The sequence below is a fragment of the Artibeus jamaicensis genome, unplaced genomic scaffold, assembly GCF_021234435.1.
Source record: "Artibeus jamaicensis isolate MK-2021 breed Jamaican fruit bat unplaced genomic scaffold, CSHL_Jam_final contig_233, whole genome shotgun sequence".
Lineage (NCBI taxonomy): Eukaryota > Metazoa > Chordata > Mammalia > Chiroptera > Phyllostomidae > Artibeus > Artibeus jamaicensis.
Window position 1 is genome coordinate 35,080,458 of NW_026521486.1, and position 15,888 is coordinate 35,096,345.

General features: G+C 43.5%; 1 protein-coding gene across 2 annotated transcripts in view; it reads right to left on the reverse strand.

The window, feature by feature from the left end:
* Positions 1–1,094: 1,094 nt before the first annotated feature.
* ITPR2 (inositol 1,4,5-trisphosphate receptor type 2) overlaps positions 1,095–15,888 on the reverse strand; it is a 444,505-nt gene continuing 429,711 nt past the window's right edge. For both annotated transcript variants that reach the window (XM_037144844.2, XM_053662176.1), the window contains 2 exons: positions 2,965–3,126; positions 1,095–2,083 (listed from right to left, as the gene is read on the reverse strand). In XM_037144844.2, the coding sequence (XP_037000739.2) occupies positions 1,997–2,083; positions 2,965–3,126 (249 nt within the window). In that variant the 3' untranslated portion in view covers positions 1,095–1,996. The remainder of the gene's footprint in view (positions 2,084–2,964; positions 3,127–15,888) is intronic.

Here is a 15,888-nt window from a genome sequence, read left to right on the forward strand (position 1 = left end):
TTCAGACATCAAAAAATATTTGATTTTGTATTGAAACAGTATGTTCCTATACTGGAATATGCTCACTATACCACTTTTCTTTCCTCTGCTCACAAAACTCTCTGCCTGATTAAAAGAGTTTGAACTGTGCTTTGCATCTAATGCTGTTATAACAATGATGGTCTTGGATTAAAATAATAGATGCTTTGTTCTACTTGGGTTTTTGAGCCATTTGTTTAAAAACCAAGTATGTGATATAGTTTAAAGTTTTAATAAAGAATTTAAATCACTTTTTAATAAAAGTGATTATGCACAGTGGAATTCTCATACATTTACGGACTGCCTGCTGAGTTCAAAGTTCTGTGCTGTGTGCAGATATATATCTGTTTCTTCATCTCTTTGGCAGGGTCCTTCAGCAACTGGTCAGGAAAAATGCTATTATGTCAATGTGAAGAACACTTAACTTGGGGAGGGACTGGGAATGCAGGGGTGCCAGGAGATTCAGCTCACAATTCAACAGTTTTACTCCAAGTATACATTTTAACAGGGATTGGTTCAGGCATCCTTTATAATCTACCTGGACCAATGAACTGAGAATTTCATGACCCAATAGCTTAAATTATATTAAACCAATTGAAAAGACTTAAAAATCGTCCTAGCAAATCTTGTCTGGACCTTTAACTTTGGTGGTGACAATGTCGGAGCTTAAAGACTCTGGAGGCAGTTTTCGGATCTTGTGGGGGCGGGGCCAGAAGGTCATCACAAAGCACCTCCTGACCATGGTGTCATGTGTCTCGCTCCCTGACCACACGGTAGTTCTCCACACACTTTCCTTACCCCAGTGCTGCTTCAACGCTCTCAAAGCTTTCGTTCTAGGAATAACATGAGTATGGCAGGTTATTTCGCCCTCCACAAATTCTAGTTGCATAATTTAACATAAAAACAATTTGGAAAGGAGATTATTATCTTTCTACATTCCAAAAAGCTCTCACTGATACAGTTTAAAGTAGGCAATTGATATGCTGCATTTTTTTTTGAGTATTCAACATAAATTTCTTGGATTTTCCCCCCAACTGTAGGAATAAAACCACTCAGTTCCTTAAACACAGCAAACATAAATCAAACAGCTTTTACTCCACATTTATAAAATGCTGCCATCATAAGTTTCTCAGAATTTCCCACCATCATTAAGCATTTTCATTTATTAATCTCAATATATTTTAATAGGACAATATGTTTTCAAAAACGTCTTCCCTGGGGCTGTCAGCTGTTTCTTCACCAAATCTTTGAATATCTCAGCCTACACAGGATTTCTAGCATTCCTCTTACAAGTTATATGAAAATCTTGAGCTCTGCACGGACAGAGCCCATCCGAACCTGGGAGAAAGTGGTCACGGTCCGGTTGTGACGTCAGCTGGAAGGGCCGAAGCTCCAAAGTACTGGCTGCTGGGGCTGTAAATCCCTTGTGGTGCACGGTAGGGAATCACTCTGTGACAGCTACAGTTTGGGAGCAGTAACATTTTTCTTTGCAACTCTCATTTTTAATCTTTTCAGTTATTTTCTACAGTTAAAGTTAGCCACCCAAGTGTGACTGCATGTGTCACTGACCTATGCGCAATAATTAAAAGAAAGCAAGTCCAACCAACCATGACAAAGGGTGCAGTCAGCACTGAAGGCAAAACTGACTCTTACCGACTCAGCAAAAGGTAGTTCTCTCTGCACGGCATCCCTCCAGCCCTGCCTCTCCCTACCCTCTCATCCATGCGAGCAAGTTACTTCACGCTGCGTGAAGGATATGTGACGTTTGCTCTCTAGAGGCTGCATTTTAAGTTTGGTCTTCTCAACCATAAAAACACAGTCATAAATTGTTCTCAGAGCTAAACCAGTCAACATCTTGGCACTTGGTTGTTTTTACTTTTCAACAATAGGCACTGTTTACTCTCTTCCATCTCAGTTCTTTATTCAGTGATCAGGCAGGACACTGATGAAAGGCTAGTCACGGCTTTCCCCCATGGTATCAGTGTGGTGGCATGTGATGGTTCACGTGGGGCGGGTTTGATCCGAGAAAGCCCAGTCTCTGCTTATTCTTCCTTTGTTCTGTCATCTGGGGAAAGAGAGAGAGAGAGAGAGAGAGAGAGAGAGAGAGAGAGAGTGTGTGTGTGTGTGTGTGTGTGTGTGTGTTGGGCTTATTTCCTCGCTCTTTCCCAGTGCTGGTGAGCCACACCATTTGGGGTTCACTTTTCCCAAGCACCTACAGCCTGTCTGGCATCATATAGAATATATTTATTCAGAACGGGGAAAATATTTTTAAGTGAATTTCCATAAACAGAGAAAACAAAGCAAACCCCTCTCTGTGGTTAAGAAACAGGAACCACGGTTCTTTCAAAGCAGCCCTTGCCTGTCACATACTCATCATCAGCCCCATCGTCATTTTAACAGCTACCAGTTACTTTTGATATTATTTTTACAGATGCTAGCAATTTTACTTGATGAAGGGGTTGATTATAGGATTGAAATGACAGATACTAATGATGATCTGCCTTTCCAGTGAGTTTAGTAATTACTCTGATGGTAGAAAGTATGATTTTTGATCAAAAAAGTGTTAAGAGGTCTTTGTGTTTTGGCACGCACGCCTTTTTCCTCCCCTGACTGGAAGAAGGTTCACACAAGATGGGGAGGAGGACAAGTAGAACTTGCAGAGAGATGGTGCTTCTTCTTGTTTTTTAATCCTCACCTGAGGACATGTCTTCACTGCTTTTAGAGAAAGAAGAAGGGAGAGTGAGAAGCACTGACCGGTTGCCTCCCTTCTGCGCCCGGACAGGGGATCCCGGCATCCAGGAGGTGTGGCTCTCACAGCACAACACAGAGTTTCTTTACCGGGATTTTTCAATTCTGCAGCTTGCTCCCAGGATGCTCTGGGTCTCCCCTTGCTCAAGACGGTGAACGATTTCCCCCCACCTGCTCCATCTCCCTGAGCGCACTGACCTGCTCCTTGAGCTCTGCCAGCTGGCCTGACAGCTGTTTGACCAGACTCATGGTCGACTCCAACTTCTCCTGCAGGCTCCGAATCTCATTTTGCTCACTGTCACCTTCGTTGCTAACAAGGGACATGGCTCGCATCCGAGGAAACCAGTCCAAATTCTTCTCCTAAAAGAAGTAAAAGTTCAGAAAGAAGGGAGTAAGTATGGAAGGAAGCCTGAAGTTCTGTAAAGACTGTTTGTAGGTGTTCATTTTTATTAACGTATAAATCAAAGTTTCTTAGCACTTGAAGAAAAGAGAACTTTTTCTAGCCTGGAATGGGAGAGGATAGGGTGGGAATGAAGTCGGGGTTAGACACTGATCTTCATGAACTGAGGGGAAATCTTAAGTATTGCAACAAACTTCTAATGGGTTCCCAGGGAGGTCCCAGATACACATTCAGAGCGGGGTCCTGAACCTTTCAGGCACCCAGCGAATCTTGATGAGTAATGAGGTGGGGTCTGGAGCCAGGGAGAACAGATCCAAGTGTGCATGGTACAGTGTAGGCCTGAGCTGCTGCTCCTTCCTCTCCGCACAAAAGAGAAAGGGGAGGAGGAATAGGAGGGTGGTCAAAGAAATGTTTCAGTTCCAGCCGCCCATGCTAGTTTACCTCTGACTTCTGCCAGACGAGCTCAGAGTCGGCTCAGGGAAGAGGGAAGTGGAAGGGCATGGCCCTAGGCTACTCTGTCTGCTCCCTTTGGACACATGTTATTACAAAAGGGGCAGACTTCCCCAGAGGGCAAGAGCTGGTACTACTTCTGTTTTTCTAGGTGGGCTGCATACAGGGGTGTGTGTATGTGTGTGCCTGCACCCATGTGTGCGCGCACACACCTGGGTGTGCACACACGCACTTCCCCTCCATTGTGGTAGAGACGAAGGGCTGACTTGATACCCAGCTGCCTTGGAAATTCTGCCTGATTGCCTAACATCATAGAATCACTGTGCATTACTTATATTCCATTTTGAATCCTCAAAAAAGCCTGTAAAGTATATCATGTTGTCTCCATTTTACAGATGAGGAATACGTGTGACTCCAATAGTTTAATTACCCACGTCACAAACTATGAAATGAGAGAGCTAGGATTTGAGTCCGGTGAGTGTTTCCACCACCCGTTTGGTTTGTCCATCTGTATTCCTACCTACCCATCTATTTCTCTAAGTCATCTTCTCCCAACATCCCCAGCTATGATCTTCCTGTTTATGATTCTTTCTACTCCAGAAAAGTCCACTGAAGTGGCTACAAAGACTTCTGCCTGGCAGATCCCGAGACTAAGTCAACAGAGTACTTTCCTCCCCTAAGGTACTGCAGACAGGCCTCACCTATGGCTCTCTGAACTCCTGTCTGAATCTCATCCAGCCTTGGGTTGGTTCTTTTTTGTTTTGTTTTGTAGTTGTCCTAGCCTGAGAATAACAAGTTGTTTATAATTTCCTATGCCCAATGACAATGAAAAGGGCTGATAAAGAATTAAGGATAAAACATATTAAAGAGTTTCAAACTGCATTTAAACAGCTGTAGTTAATTAGCATTTCAAAGGAGAATGGTAAGTTACTCAGAAATGCCAAATGACAGCCAGATTCATTTATTCAATCAATCCTTTTACCTCTATTGCCAGGTATTTAGAGACAAAAATCAGATGAGGCAAGTTGTCTGCTCTCAAGGACCTTGTGGCTGAGATCAGCCCTCTGAGAAAAGTGAACATCGCACTGTGTGTATCAAAATACACTGGGGTTGCTCTTTAAAGCCAAATAGGGGGCTCAGGAAATGCCTGCAGGGCAGGGCGGATGGCCCAGCGGAGTGGAAGACCGTGCCTTGTAGTGACCCCAGCAGCTACTGTTGTTCACCAGCAGCCCAGGTGGATGTGCAGCTGAGGCAGAGAGCCGGACTGACAGAGGATGCTGTGCCCCTGGAATTCGTGTCAGAAAGACAAAGGTACGCAGATGTCAGCAAAGAAATGTCAGCAAAGCAGTGAATGTGGGGACTGGAAGGAAGGATGGAGAAGAGACTGTGCTGAAGGTTCTATGAGTACTGAATCCTTTCAACAATCCAATGAACTCAGTTTTTTTTTTTTATTTCTTTGGCATGTGAATTATTATGTACAGTATTATGTATTATCTGAAGTTTACAAATGAAGAAACTGAGGCTAGCAAATGTTTCAGCTGGGTTCCCAACCCAGATCTGTGAGCATTGAGATTGCTTGGCAAGACTAAAATTCTGAAAGTAGACCAAGTTTAGAAAAAGAAAATTCTAGAATGAGAGTGCCTTAAATCTGAAAAAATGTCAGTGAATTGGGGGACTTTGTATTTAACAGGGAGAGAGTTTTAGTTGGGGGAGATGAAAATTCTCTGGAGATGGATGGTGGTGATGGTTGGAAAATGGCATAAATGTACTCAATGCCACAAACTGGTACACTTACAATGATTACTTTTACGTTATGTATACTTTACCATGATTTTTTTAAATCAATGTATTAGCAGAGCTAATCTTTTGGGTAAATGATGTACAAAGTCCTTGAAATCATCCTGAAGGAAGTCAGTGCTTGGGGTGGATTAGGAAGCTGTGGATGGCCATGGGCCAGAATCTGTGGCAAATGTACAGGAGATATTAGAGGACGGTGACGTGGAAGGTTTGACAAATGCATGTTCACGTGAGGGTGAAGATGCAGTGATGTCTTGGCGATGTGGAGCCAAGTCTGCTGACCCTCTTCTAGGGCCCTTAGTACTGAGGGGTCAGGAACACAGGCAGTTGCTGCCCACTGGCTTAAAGAGTCTAGAGGGCAGAGTGCTGGCAGAGGAGAGCTGGTCTGCAACAGGGTGGACACCAGGGGCTGATGGAAGGGAAAGTTTGAGAGCCTCAGACAGCTGAGTGTGGGGGGAGAAGGTACCAGGTGACAAAGTGATACCCAAGGTGTGGATGGTGAAAACATCAGCTTTTAGAGAGTTTCCAAAAGGAATGGGCAAAACATTGTCCAAAAGCTTAGCAGATCCCAACTCGGCCAAAGAGAACATAGGTGAGACTGAGTCTTAAAAGAAATGTTACTGCAGTTTTCTTAGGAACTGGGATCAGCCTCGTCCGCTTCTGAGGAACAAACAGCAGCAGCTCTCAGGGGACCATCACCCCGGCCCTAGGACCACGGGACTCTTTTCCCCTGCACATTCTTGCTTCCCTGGTTCCTTCGTCCATCCCTTCATGTACTAATTCTTACTGTGTTTACTATGTCTGCGCTAAGCACTGGGAAAACAATGGTGAGCAATACCCAGCGCAACTCCTGTGCTCACAGAATTGACAGTCTTTGTGGAGAGGAAGACTTCAATCAAAGGGTGTAAAAACAACAGCAAGCCGTGCTTAGGGGCTGGGAAGGCAAACCACACAGCAGGTGCGCCTCATCCTTCCTCTCCATCCCTAAAAATCATTCTCTCTGAATCCTCCGGTTTTCTCATCTTTCCTTCACTGCTTGGACCCTTCTGTTTTTGTTGTTTACGTGTTTCTCCATCTTTTCTCGCCCATTTGTGCACTCTTAGTTTTCACTGCTCCCTTCCTCTGTGTGTCAATTGACCATAATCTGAAACAAAGAAAAAGTGTAACTATGACTTTTTCCATATTGAATGCTTTGTAGTTCCTTTTCTTAATTTTTGAGGAACTTAACTTGAATGTGTTACATCACTCACTAAAATGGAAAAAATAACCAACCTAAATTGTTTTTGTCCTCTTTTTGTGAATACAACCAATCTTTTAAAACTAATTTCCATACTGATGTTTCTTCAAATTTGTGTGGAAAGGACATACTTTTCCCCAGAATAACTGAAATACAACAGTGTTCTTAGAATAACAGCCGCATATACTTTTTTCATTGACAGTGGCTCCCAGTTAAATACCCGAAGGTTCCTCTCTCTGCCTAACGGCACCACGAGCGGCTTCTATGGAAGGCTCAGCCTGGGCACAGTGAGGAAGTTGAGACCAGAACTTGAGCCTAAACCAGAACCTTAGGACAGACACGCAGGACAGGGGCCAGTGAACGGGACACCACTTCCTCACCATGCTGACTTGCAGTGTGTCCGCCATCTAACAAAGCAGTCAGGTCTGACCTGTTCCCGGTTACTCATGTGTGCTGTGTGCATCTCGTGATTGTGATTAGCAGATTCCCGTGTTGACTCTGGTTAGTCAATGTGAAATCATTTCCTTATTTCACCAGGAATGAAAATATTTGACCACAGGGTAGTATAAAGTGAGGGAAGTGGCAGATTAATTATGTGACTCTGAAGTTGCAATGTGAGATCCTAGTGACTTGGTGGGTGGAAATTCAGAGCTTCTCAAGGTTTTTAAAATGCAAAGCCCAGAAATGAACTCCTCATATCTCTGAAGAAGTACACACAGAGCATGCTAACCATAACTGTCTCGCTATCTCTAAATCCTAATAATAGCGTATTTTTATAGATGACTAGAAGATGGATAAATAGAAGTATAAAAATCTTCCAAATAGTCCTTCCAGCAGTCAGATCAACCTGCTTATTTAATTTTGCACTTATTCAATACAATGCTAGGTTGTCAGTGTCAGTCAAAGCTTAGCTGTGCTTTGTTTTCATATGTGGTTCTTAAAGGTGAATACCCATTTACAGGGCAGAGGCCATGTGCAGTAAGGCAAAGAGCACCAAGATAGGAGTCAGGACACCTGGTTCTGGTTTTAGCTCAGCCAAAAAGCAGTCATATGATATAAGAGGAGGAAAAGCCTTGCTCTCCGGGTCCCCACTCCCTTACCTGTAAAACCAGCATGTTACCCTAGGTGTCTCTATGTCTCTTCCTGCTTGTCATTCTGTGAGCTGTGAATTCAAGGCAAACTTTAAAAATCAAATTGCTGAGACAAATCTCCAGCTCGCCAAGTGAGCTAACAGACACAGAGCATTTAGGCAAGAGGCAACCTTGAAACCACAGAACCCAAGCTCATCATGTTATAAATGCCTGGCCTGAAACCTAGAAAGTGTAGGTTTCCTTGAGGTCTTACAACACAGCAGCAGATGTCCCTGCACCGCATTTTCACTTCTGGACAAGTTCTTCCAAATTACATAGTGGACTAGCTCTCGCACATATAATCCGTCCCCGCCGATGCTTAATGGACCACGGGCTTAAGAGCATGTAAAGTAAAGACTGTAGTAATTTCTCTCGCATCAGAATGAGATGAAAAAGTAACAAGACTGAGTTCAGTGAACCAAACACTGGAGAGACTGTCTTATGTCTTCTTAGCTCTACTCGATACACATCAAAAGTCGCCTGTTTGTAAGCTTAAGAGAAAGCAAGCATTGCAGTTCTATATTGTAGTGACATATGCCATTTGTTGGCTGCCTAGCAAGTGTCAGGCACTGCTGTCATGCTGTAGTCCACGCCCACAACAATTCCACTGGGTAGAGACTGTGAACACCCCCATTTTACAGATAGTAACACTGAGGCAGGAAGAGACTTAGTGACTTGCCCAAGGTCACACCGGTATAACGAGTGGCTGGGCCGGACTTCAGCCTCTACCTTGTGTAACTGGAGATCCTGTTTGTTTTACCTCTATTTCCCTGTGCCTGACTACTTCGTGGGTCATGGAGATGTCCCAGCTTAGTTTCTGAACTTGCCAAAGAAAATAGAGATTACAGTAAAAAAAATATATATGTATATGACTTGATTAGTTTTTCTGGGATGTACTAAAGGACTTATTTGTTGAAAATCAAAAACAGCCCTGGCCAGTATCTCAGTTGGTTAGAGCATTGTCCTGATACACCAAGGTTGCAGGTTCAATCCCCAGTCAGGGCATGTATAGGACTCAACCAATGAATGCCTAAATTAGTGAAAGAACAAATTGATGTCTCTCTTTCCTTAAAAAAGTAAATTAAAAAAAATTAAAAAAGAAAACCAGAAACACAGCCTCTAGGCACCACATCAGAGATGCATACGCAGGCACTGACAGAAACACAACACTTCAAGTTCACTGCAATTCTGCAGAGCTCCAATAGATCGTTAATGAGGGGTAACACACTGAACATACCATGCATTATATTGGAGTGCAATATCAATAAACCATTTCATATCTACCTTCACCTGTCCTTCCAGACTCTCTGACTACACTTAGAATGTGCCGTTACGAGGCCATGTGCTGAGGTTTTTCTGGTTACCATTTTCTTCTAAGCCTTATGTTTATATTGCATTTTTCATTCTAAAATCCTATGCACAGCCTCCTAGGCCGACAAGCATACCCATTCCCCAAAGCCTCGGTATGGCCCCTGCATTCCCCTCTTTGCACTTCTGGCTTGAAGGGGTTCACAGAAATGGTTCTCGAAAGGAACGTGATCAGTGCTGATACTATCTACTGACTGGAAGGTCCCGGAGGAAAAGACACCATTCCTGGTTTCCTGGCGCTTCAGACCTAGGAAGAGGATCTGAAACAAGTGTTCTTTTCTGAAGTGATAGTAATCAGTTTGGCTAAGGGTGAGTGCTTCATGTACCTCATCCCATCAACTGCTCAATGAAACAGGGGCAAGGTGGGCTTCTCACCCTCATACCAACCTGGTGTCCTTGCCAGCAGGCTAGGCATTATCTCAGAAATTCAAGGGACACCCATAATACTGTCAGCTGGGTTTCTAGACTCAGGCCTGGTGAACATGTCACATGTGTATGACAAGTGTTACTCAGTGATGGCAACACACAGGCTGTCCTCACAGGAGTTCAGATGCAGACCTCAAGTTCATGAGGAAGGAAGGGCTGGAAAACACTCTTGTCTGACAAATGTAGGGCCTGGAGGTAAGAGAAAGGATCCAGCTGTGTCCTTTGAAATTAAAATGCAGTTCCTGGGTTGACAAATAAATGATAAATTTCTTTCTCAAATGTAAATCAAAACAGCTTTCTGTAAGTTCTGTCTGATGTTTTGACAGGACTCTCCTGAAACTTCTTCCAAATGTAATAACCACATTCAACTTCTCTGTATGTCATTTATTAGAAGGAGAATTAAGAATAACAAATTTATTTTTAAAAGAATAATAAATTTGCTCGTAGAGCTTAAGGGAAATCACACACTCAAAGAAAGACATACAAAGCCTATACAGAAAATACTATTTCTAGAGAAAAAACATTCCCAGAAATCTTTTAACACGCGAGTCAAAAGTAACACACAACAAATGGAAGATCTATTTTAGTAACTGTACCTGTTGCTATTTGAACTTTACTGTCTTTTTCCTTCACATGTATGTATGTGTATGTGCATATATGTATAGCACATATAGGTTTGTCTCGCACAAAGAAATGGGTAAATCTTCTGAAAGACTATCTAAATTCCTCTTTTGGAATAAAAAGAAAAATGCTCCTCCCTCTCCGTTGACAGCAAACTACTTAAAGAATAGTCACCAAATCTCAAAACTGCACAGGGTAGCTCAGGGAACGGTCCAGCAAGTGGTTATCACGGCAGAGCTTTACCTGCCAACATCCGATTAAACTGGGTACACAGTTGGCCAGCTTGCTAGCCGACGTGTTCTTTACTAGTCCCTGATATTGAGACATTTTATCAAATTGTTCCTTTAACATGTTCAGTCTATCCTTAAGTCCTTCCCCTTGTCTTCAAAATACTAGCCAAGCAGAGGAAAAGAGTCGGTGGTTTTCCAAGTGTGTCTCCCCTGGGCCAGCAGCAGCGACAACACTGGGAAGTGGTTAGAAATGCAAATTATCAGGCCACGCCCCAGACCTACGGGATCGAGAAACTCTGAGGTTGGGGCCCAGGAACTGTGTTTTAATGAGTCCTAATGGTGACTCTGATATGTACTGAAGTTTTAGAACCACCACTCTAGACAGTTCAAGACCAAATGGGTGATATCTTAACATCACTAATCATAGGATGGACCTTCAAGCAAATCCTTAACTGTATTCGTGTTACACTTTGAGAGATCACATAATTTGTTGACTAAACAGGGACACAGTTGAGCATGAAAGGAGTGTGTTAAAAACTTTGCACAGACAATGGCATAACTGGGACTGTTCCAGTCAAAACTATGGTCCCTTTGGGTTCCATTAAATTCGGGACTGTGATTTATGATACCCGGACCAACTAGTTAGGAAAATGAAAGAGGTCTGTAACAGTATCTGGGTAGCCTCTATAGATTAGAAAATTGTGTTTATGCACGTATATTGCTGAGAGGATGAATCTGAGGTATTATCTACTAGGAGTTCATAAGTATTTAGGTCCCTTGTAAACTGCTTATAAAAATGGATTTTGACATATTTCTTACGGGAGTAGTCCATACTTAACACTCTCATTTCATTTTTATCAATTCTTTCTTTTTCTCAGATAAAGTGGATGGATATTAATACTCCTCTGAAATTTCTCCTTAATTCCAATGACCTTCCCTAAACAATTCAATTTTTATCCTTAGGTTTTTGTTTTGTGTTGTTTTTTAATCATTGCTGGCCTGTCTACGGCTCTCGGAATTGTTTCAGAAGTCTATCACCAAGAGCAGGAGCATGGTCATGGTAAAGGTCGGCAGTGGCTTTCGGGTCAGCACAATGCTGAGACCTAACAATAAATTCAAAGTTGGACCGCGATGATGTGCCAAGTTGTACCCAAGAAATCTTACTACACTCAAGCCAAACTTCATTAGCATCAAAAAGCTAAAATTTCTTCACTAGGTTCTTCAAAAAGGACATCATGTGGATTTAAGGATGCTGAATTAAAAAAAAAATCTGACTTGAGTCCAAACCAATAATGTTCTGGGATGGGGCAAGCAGGGTGGGATGTCAAAATGGGACTGAACTCTAAGGTAGATTATAGTTTTGCAGAGGACAGCAGTGGCCACGGACTAGCTGGCTTTGGCACTTGGAACAACTACAGGATGGTGCACAGCTTGAAAGGAGCTTACCGTGGCTGCCAATGCATCTCCAGCTGACTAGCTGGGTCTATAGCTGTTCTGAACACTAGGAGCCCAGCGGCTGTAGGTGACGACACACAGCTCTGCCAAGCAGCTGGTTCATGAGGGAAGAAATGAAGTAATTTCAAGTAGGGTGAACAAGGGAAACTTCAAATGGGGCAGAGCTATGGCTGCCCAGTACACGGGGAGGCAGAAAGAAGAGTATGGTATACTATAACTCCAGAAGATGGCGGGTGGCTCTTGGTGAACAGTGGTTCCTAGGCTGATTATAGTGGCAAGATGCCAAGACGTAAAAGGCACAAAGGTTCATGAACAGGCATTCATGAGTCACAGAGCAGTTTGACACAAATGCAATGTAGAAACAATCATTGATCATGTAGTAGGTATTGCATTTCTCATTTTCACGCATTTCACAAATAAATTCCCTAATTTTTCAAGTTTTATGCATTTTGTCAGTTTTTCCACATCCAAAACATTTTCTTGGCTATTTGTTTTTAAAGAACAGCAATCTGAGAGGAGATTTAAAAGATCAAAACAGATGCTGAAGCAATTCCTACATGTAAAACTTGTTTCAGGCACATGATAGAGCCAGTCAATAAATGCCATGTCTGGTTATGACTGGCTGTTGTACACAGGTGCTCCCTGCTCACGAGAACTCAGATGCTATCCTGAGACATTTTTAATTTACTAATTTGAGACAGAGAGAAGGGGACAGAGGGAGAGAGAGAGAGATGAATTTGTTGTTCCACTTATTTGTTCATTCATTGGTTGATTCTTGTATGTGCCCTGACCAGGATTCTAACCTGCAACTTTGGTGTATCAAGATGACCTCTAACCAACTGAGCTACCTGGCCAGGGAGACCAACTTTTAAATTGCTTGTAACTTTATATCTTGCTTCTTCAATGAGATGATGCACATCTCAAGAGTAGAAATCATGTACTGTATTTTGCCATTTTCAATGTGCACCCACCTTTTGTGCGCATTATACACGGGATTATTATACCCATTATAATACCCATGGTATGTAATCATTATACCCATGTATAATGTGCATCCTTAGTTTTCATTCAAATATTTGGGAAAAAACTGTGCATCATACATGGCAAAATACAGGGATATATACATGTGTTAATGGTCCACATAACAGCTTGGGCAATTTTATTCTCACATTTTTCCTCCACCTTGCATCCTCCTCCATCACCCAGCTCCTTGCTGCAGACCTGCCCACTCCCAGGTTTGTCGCCCTCCCTGCCTGGGACACTGCTGTATGAAGAAGCATAATTTGGGGCTACACACTAATTACATCGTGACATATAAAAACAAAAAAAATCTCATAATGTTTTAAGTAAATTTACGATTTTGTGTTGGGCCAGGTTCACAGCTACCCTGGGTTCATGCGGCCCACAGACTGCAGGTTGGACACCCCTGAGGAATCCTTGGAATTTCCTGAATAATAGCAATGTCTTTGTCATCCACAAGTTTCCTGGATAACACCTGAATGTATGCTAATGAGGTGATGCCTGGTGTACCCCAAGGTAGCTTCAGGATGGGGGCTAGTCACCGGAGAGACCAAGCACCAGTATTCGAGGGTTGGGGCTTTGAGCAAGGGCAACCTTTGGGGAGGCGAGGGAGGCTGAAGATAAGTTCAGTCACATGACCCACGATTCAATCTATCAGGCCTATGTAATAAAAGCCTAATAAAAGCTCTGAACACAGGCTCAGTGGAACATCTGGTTGGCAAACACCCTGATGTGCAGAAAAGATGATGTACCTGGATTCCTTGGGAGAAGGTTGGGAGCCCTGTGTTCCCCCTAGACCTCATTCCCCGTGCCTCCGTATTGAGCTGGTCCTCCTGACTTGTACCCTTTACAATGAAACTGTAGACATAACTATAACACCTTCCTGAGTTCTGTGAGTTACTCTGGTGAATAAATGAACCTGAGGGGATTGTGGGGACCACTGAAATTATAGCCAATCTGTCAGAAGTGTTAGTGGTGGGGGACCCCCACGCACAGTGGTGTTTGAAGGACAGTGAGGTTGGGGATCATGTCCTCTAACTTACAGGGTGTGTGCTAACTCTGGGTGCTTAGTGCCAGAACTGAGCTGCAGTACCCCTAGTTAGGGTTGAAATGGAGCACCTGGGGTCAGAATAGACACCAGGCCTGGTGGTGGGCCATGTGGCCATCAGCTGCTGCAGACGGCAAGGTGGGCAGGTTGCCATTACAGCAGTAGTCAAGTGACCAGGAAACTGGGCTAGCTGGGCATCTAATTTTGCTAAGTGTTGCTGGTCTGAGACCAAAAATAGTGGCTACTTGACTGGACTGTTTTAAAAGAGCTGCAGATGATACGACACACTCAGAGACCTGTAGCTATATACACGCTAAGGATATGACCGTGCAAAGCATAAAGATTTATCCAGGGTGTGTTTATGGCAAAAGAACAAAGTGAAAAAGGATGATGTTTGATTGTGATCTTAAATAAATTCTCTCTTTACTGCCTCCCTGTTCTGTCTGAGGGGTTCAGAGCAATTTGAAACCCACCACCCTGTGAATTTTCTGTGGTTTAAACTATTCACTCAAGTGTGTTTTACACCCTCCCTTGTCAAGAGTGAAGTTTGTTTAGTACAATAATGGATGATGTTGAATCAAAATGTGGAAGCACTGATACACTTTTTAGAAGAAATTTTTCTAGCTTAAATTCTAAATGCCTTTCCTAGCCCAGGGGAACCTATGGGACACGGTCTTGGTCCTCTTGCACCCTTGGCCACCATCTGCCTTCCTCAGTAGCTCCTGCCATGTGGCCGCCCTGCTAGTCCTCCCTCATGTCCTGCCCACGCCTGCCAGGGACTGGCATCTGCTGATCCCTAGATCTTTCCACAGCTTGCTCACTTACCCCATCTACTCAGACATCAGCTCCCCAGAGAGGCTGTTCTTGACAATGCAATCTAATATCTCTCCATCCCTCTCTACTCCTTTCACTTGCTTTGTTTTTCCACATTGTTTCCTGACATGACCTACATTATATTCTCGTCTGTTTCCAAAAATGGAATGCGAGTTCTAGGAGAGCAGGGCTTCATCCCAATTGTTCTTAGCGCCCAGCACAGTGTCTGGCTCATAACAGCAGACTTTCGGTGAATGCAAGCGGGGTAAGTGGAGAAGCCACAATGGAGGATGTGGAAGAAGAGTATTCTGCTACTGCTACTGCTCTTTTTACAAGCGTCTGGAGGTGAGGAATATTCAGTAAAAGGTGAAGTGGCCTGTGCCGTGTGGGGAAGGTCTATGCTCTGTGGGAACACTAACCAAGGTGAAACCGCTCTGGACAGCACCCAACGGCAAGCATGCTTAGATGTGCAGGAACCCAAGAGAGCAGGCAATGATCTAAAAGGGAGAGTTTTTGAAGGCAGCCCATTGGATGTGGGACTCAAGAGTTGGAAACTTTTAGTTTAGGTAATAGCTAATAATCTTAGTTATCAATGCATGTAAAAGCTACTGTTCCAGGAACTGAAGGTATGACCCACCTGGACTCCAGGAGCCCATAAGCAGTTCCACCTTTGTGCCTCAGGAGGCCTGTAAGCAATTCAAGACGGCATCTGAGCCATTGTATTCCAGGGTGAGACGCCCACCGCCCAGGACACAGAGGGAAAGAATGCTGCAGCTTTCATCTGATTCACTTTTTCCCTGAATTCCAAACCCCTTACCTACACTTTTCTTCTGTTTATAAAAAGGGTCTGTTTAAAATGGAATTTAAGATGGTCTGTCAGGGTACATAACCTGTTGGGAACCTTACACCTGGCTTCTAGCTAAAAACATTGCGTTGATTATAGGAACCTGTGCGCTCCACAAGCCAATCGGCTACAGGTACATGAGGTGTGCATGCGCTCCACAAGCCAATCAGCTACAGGCACATGAGGTGTCCACGAGTACCAGTTGCACCCAAGTAATCAATAAGCGGGCCCTTCTTTGTCTCAAGCTAGCCAATAGCAAGCAACCTAATCTCTCCCTCCCCCC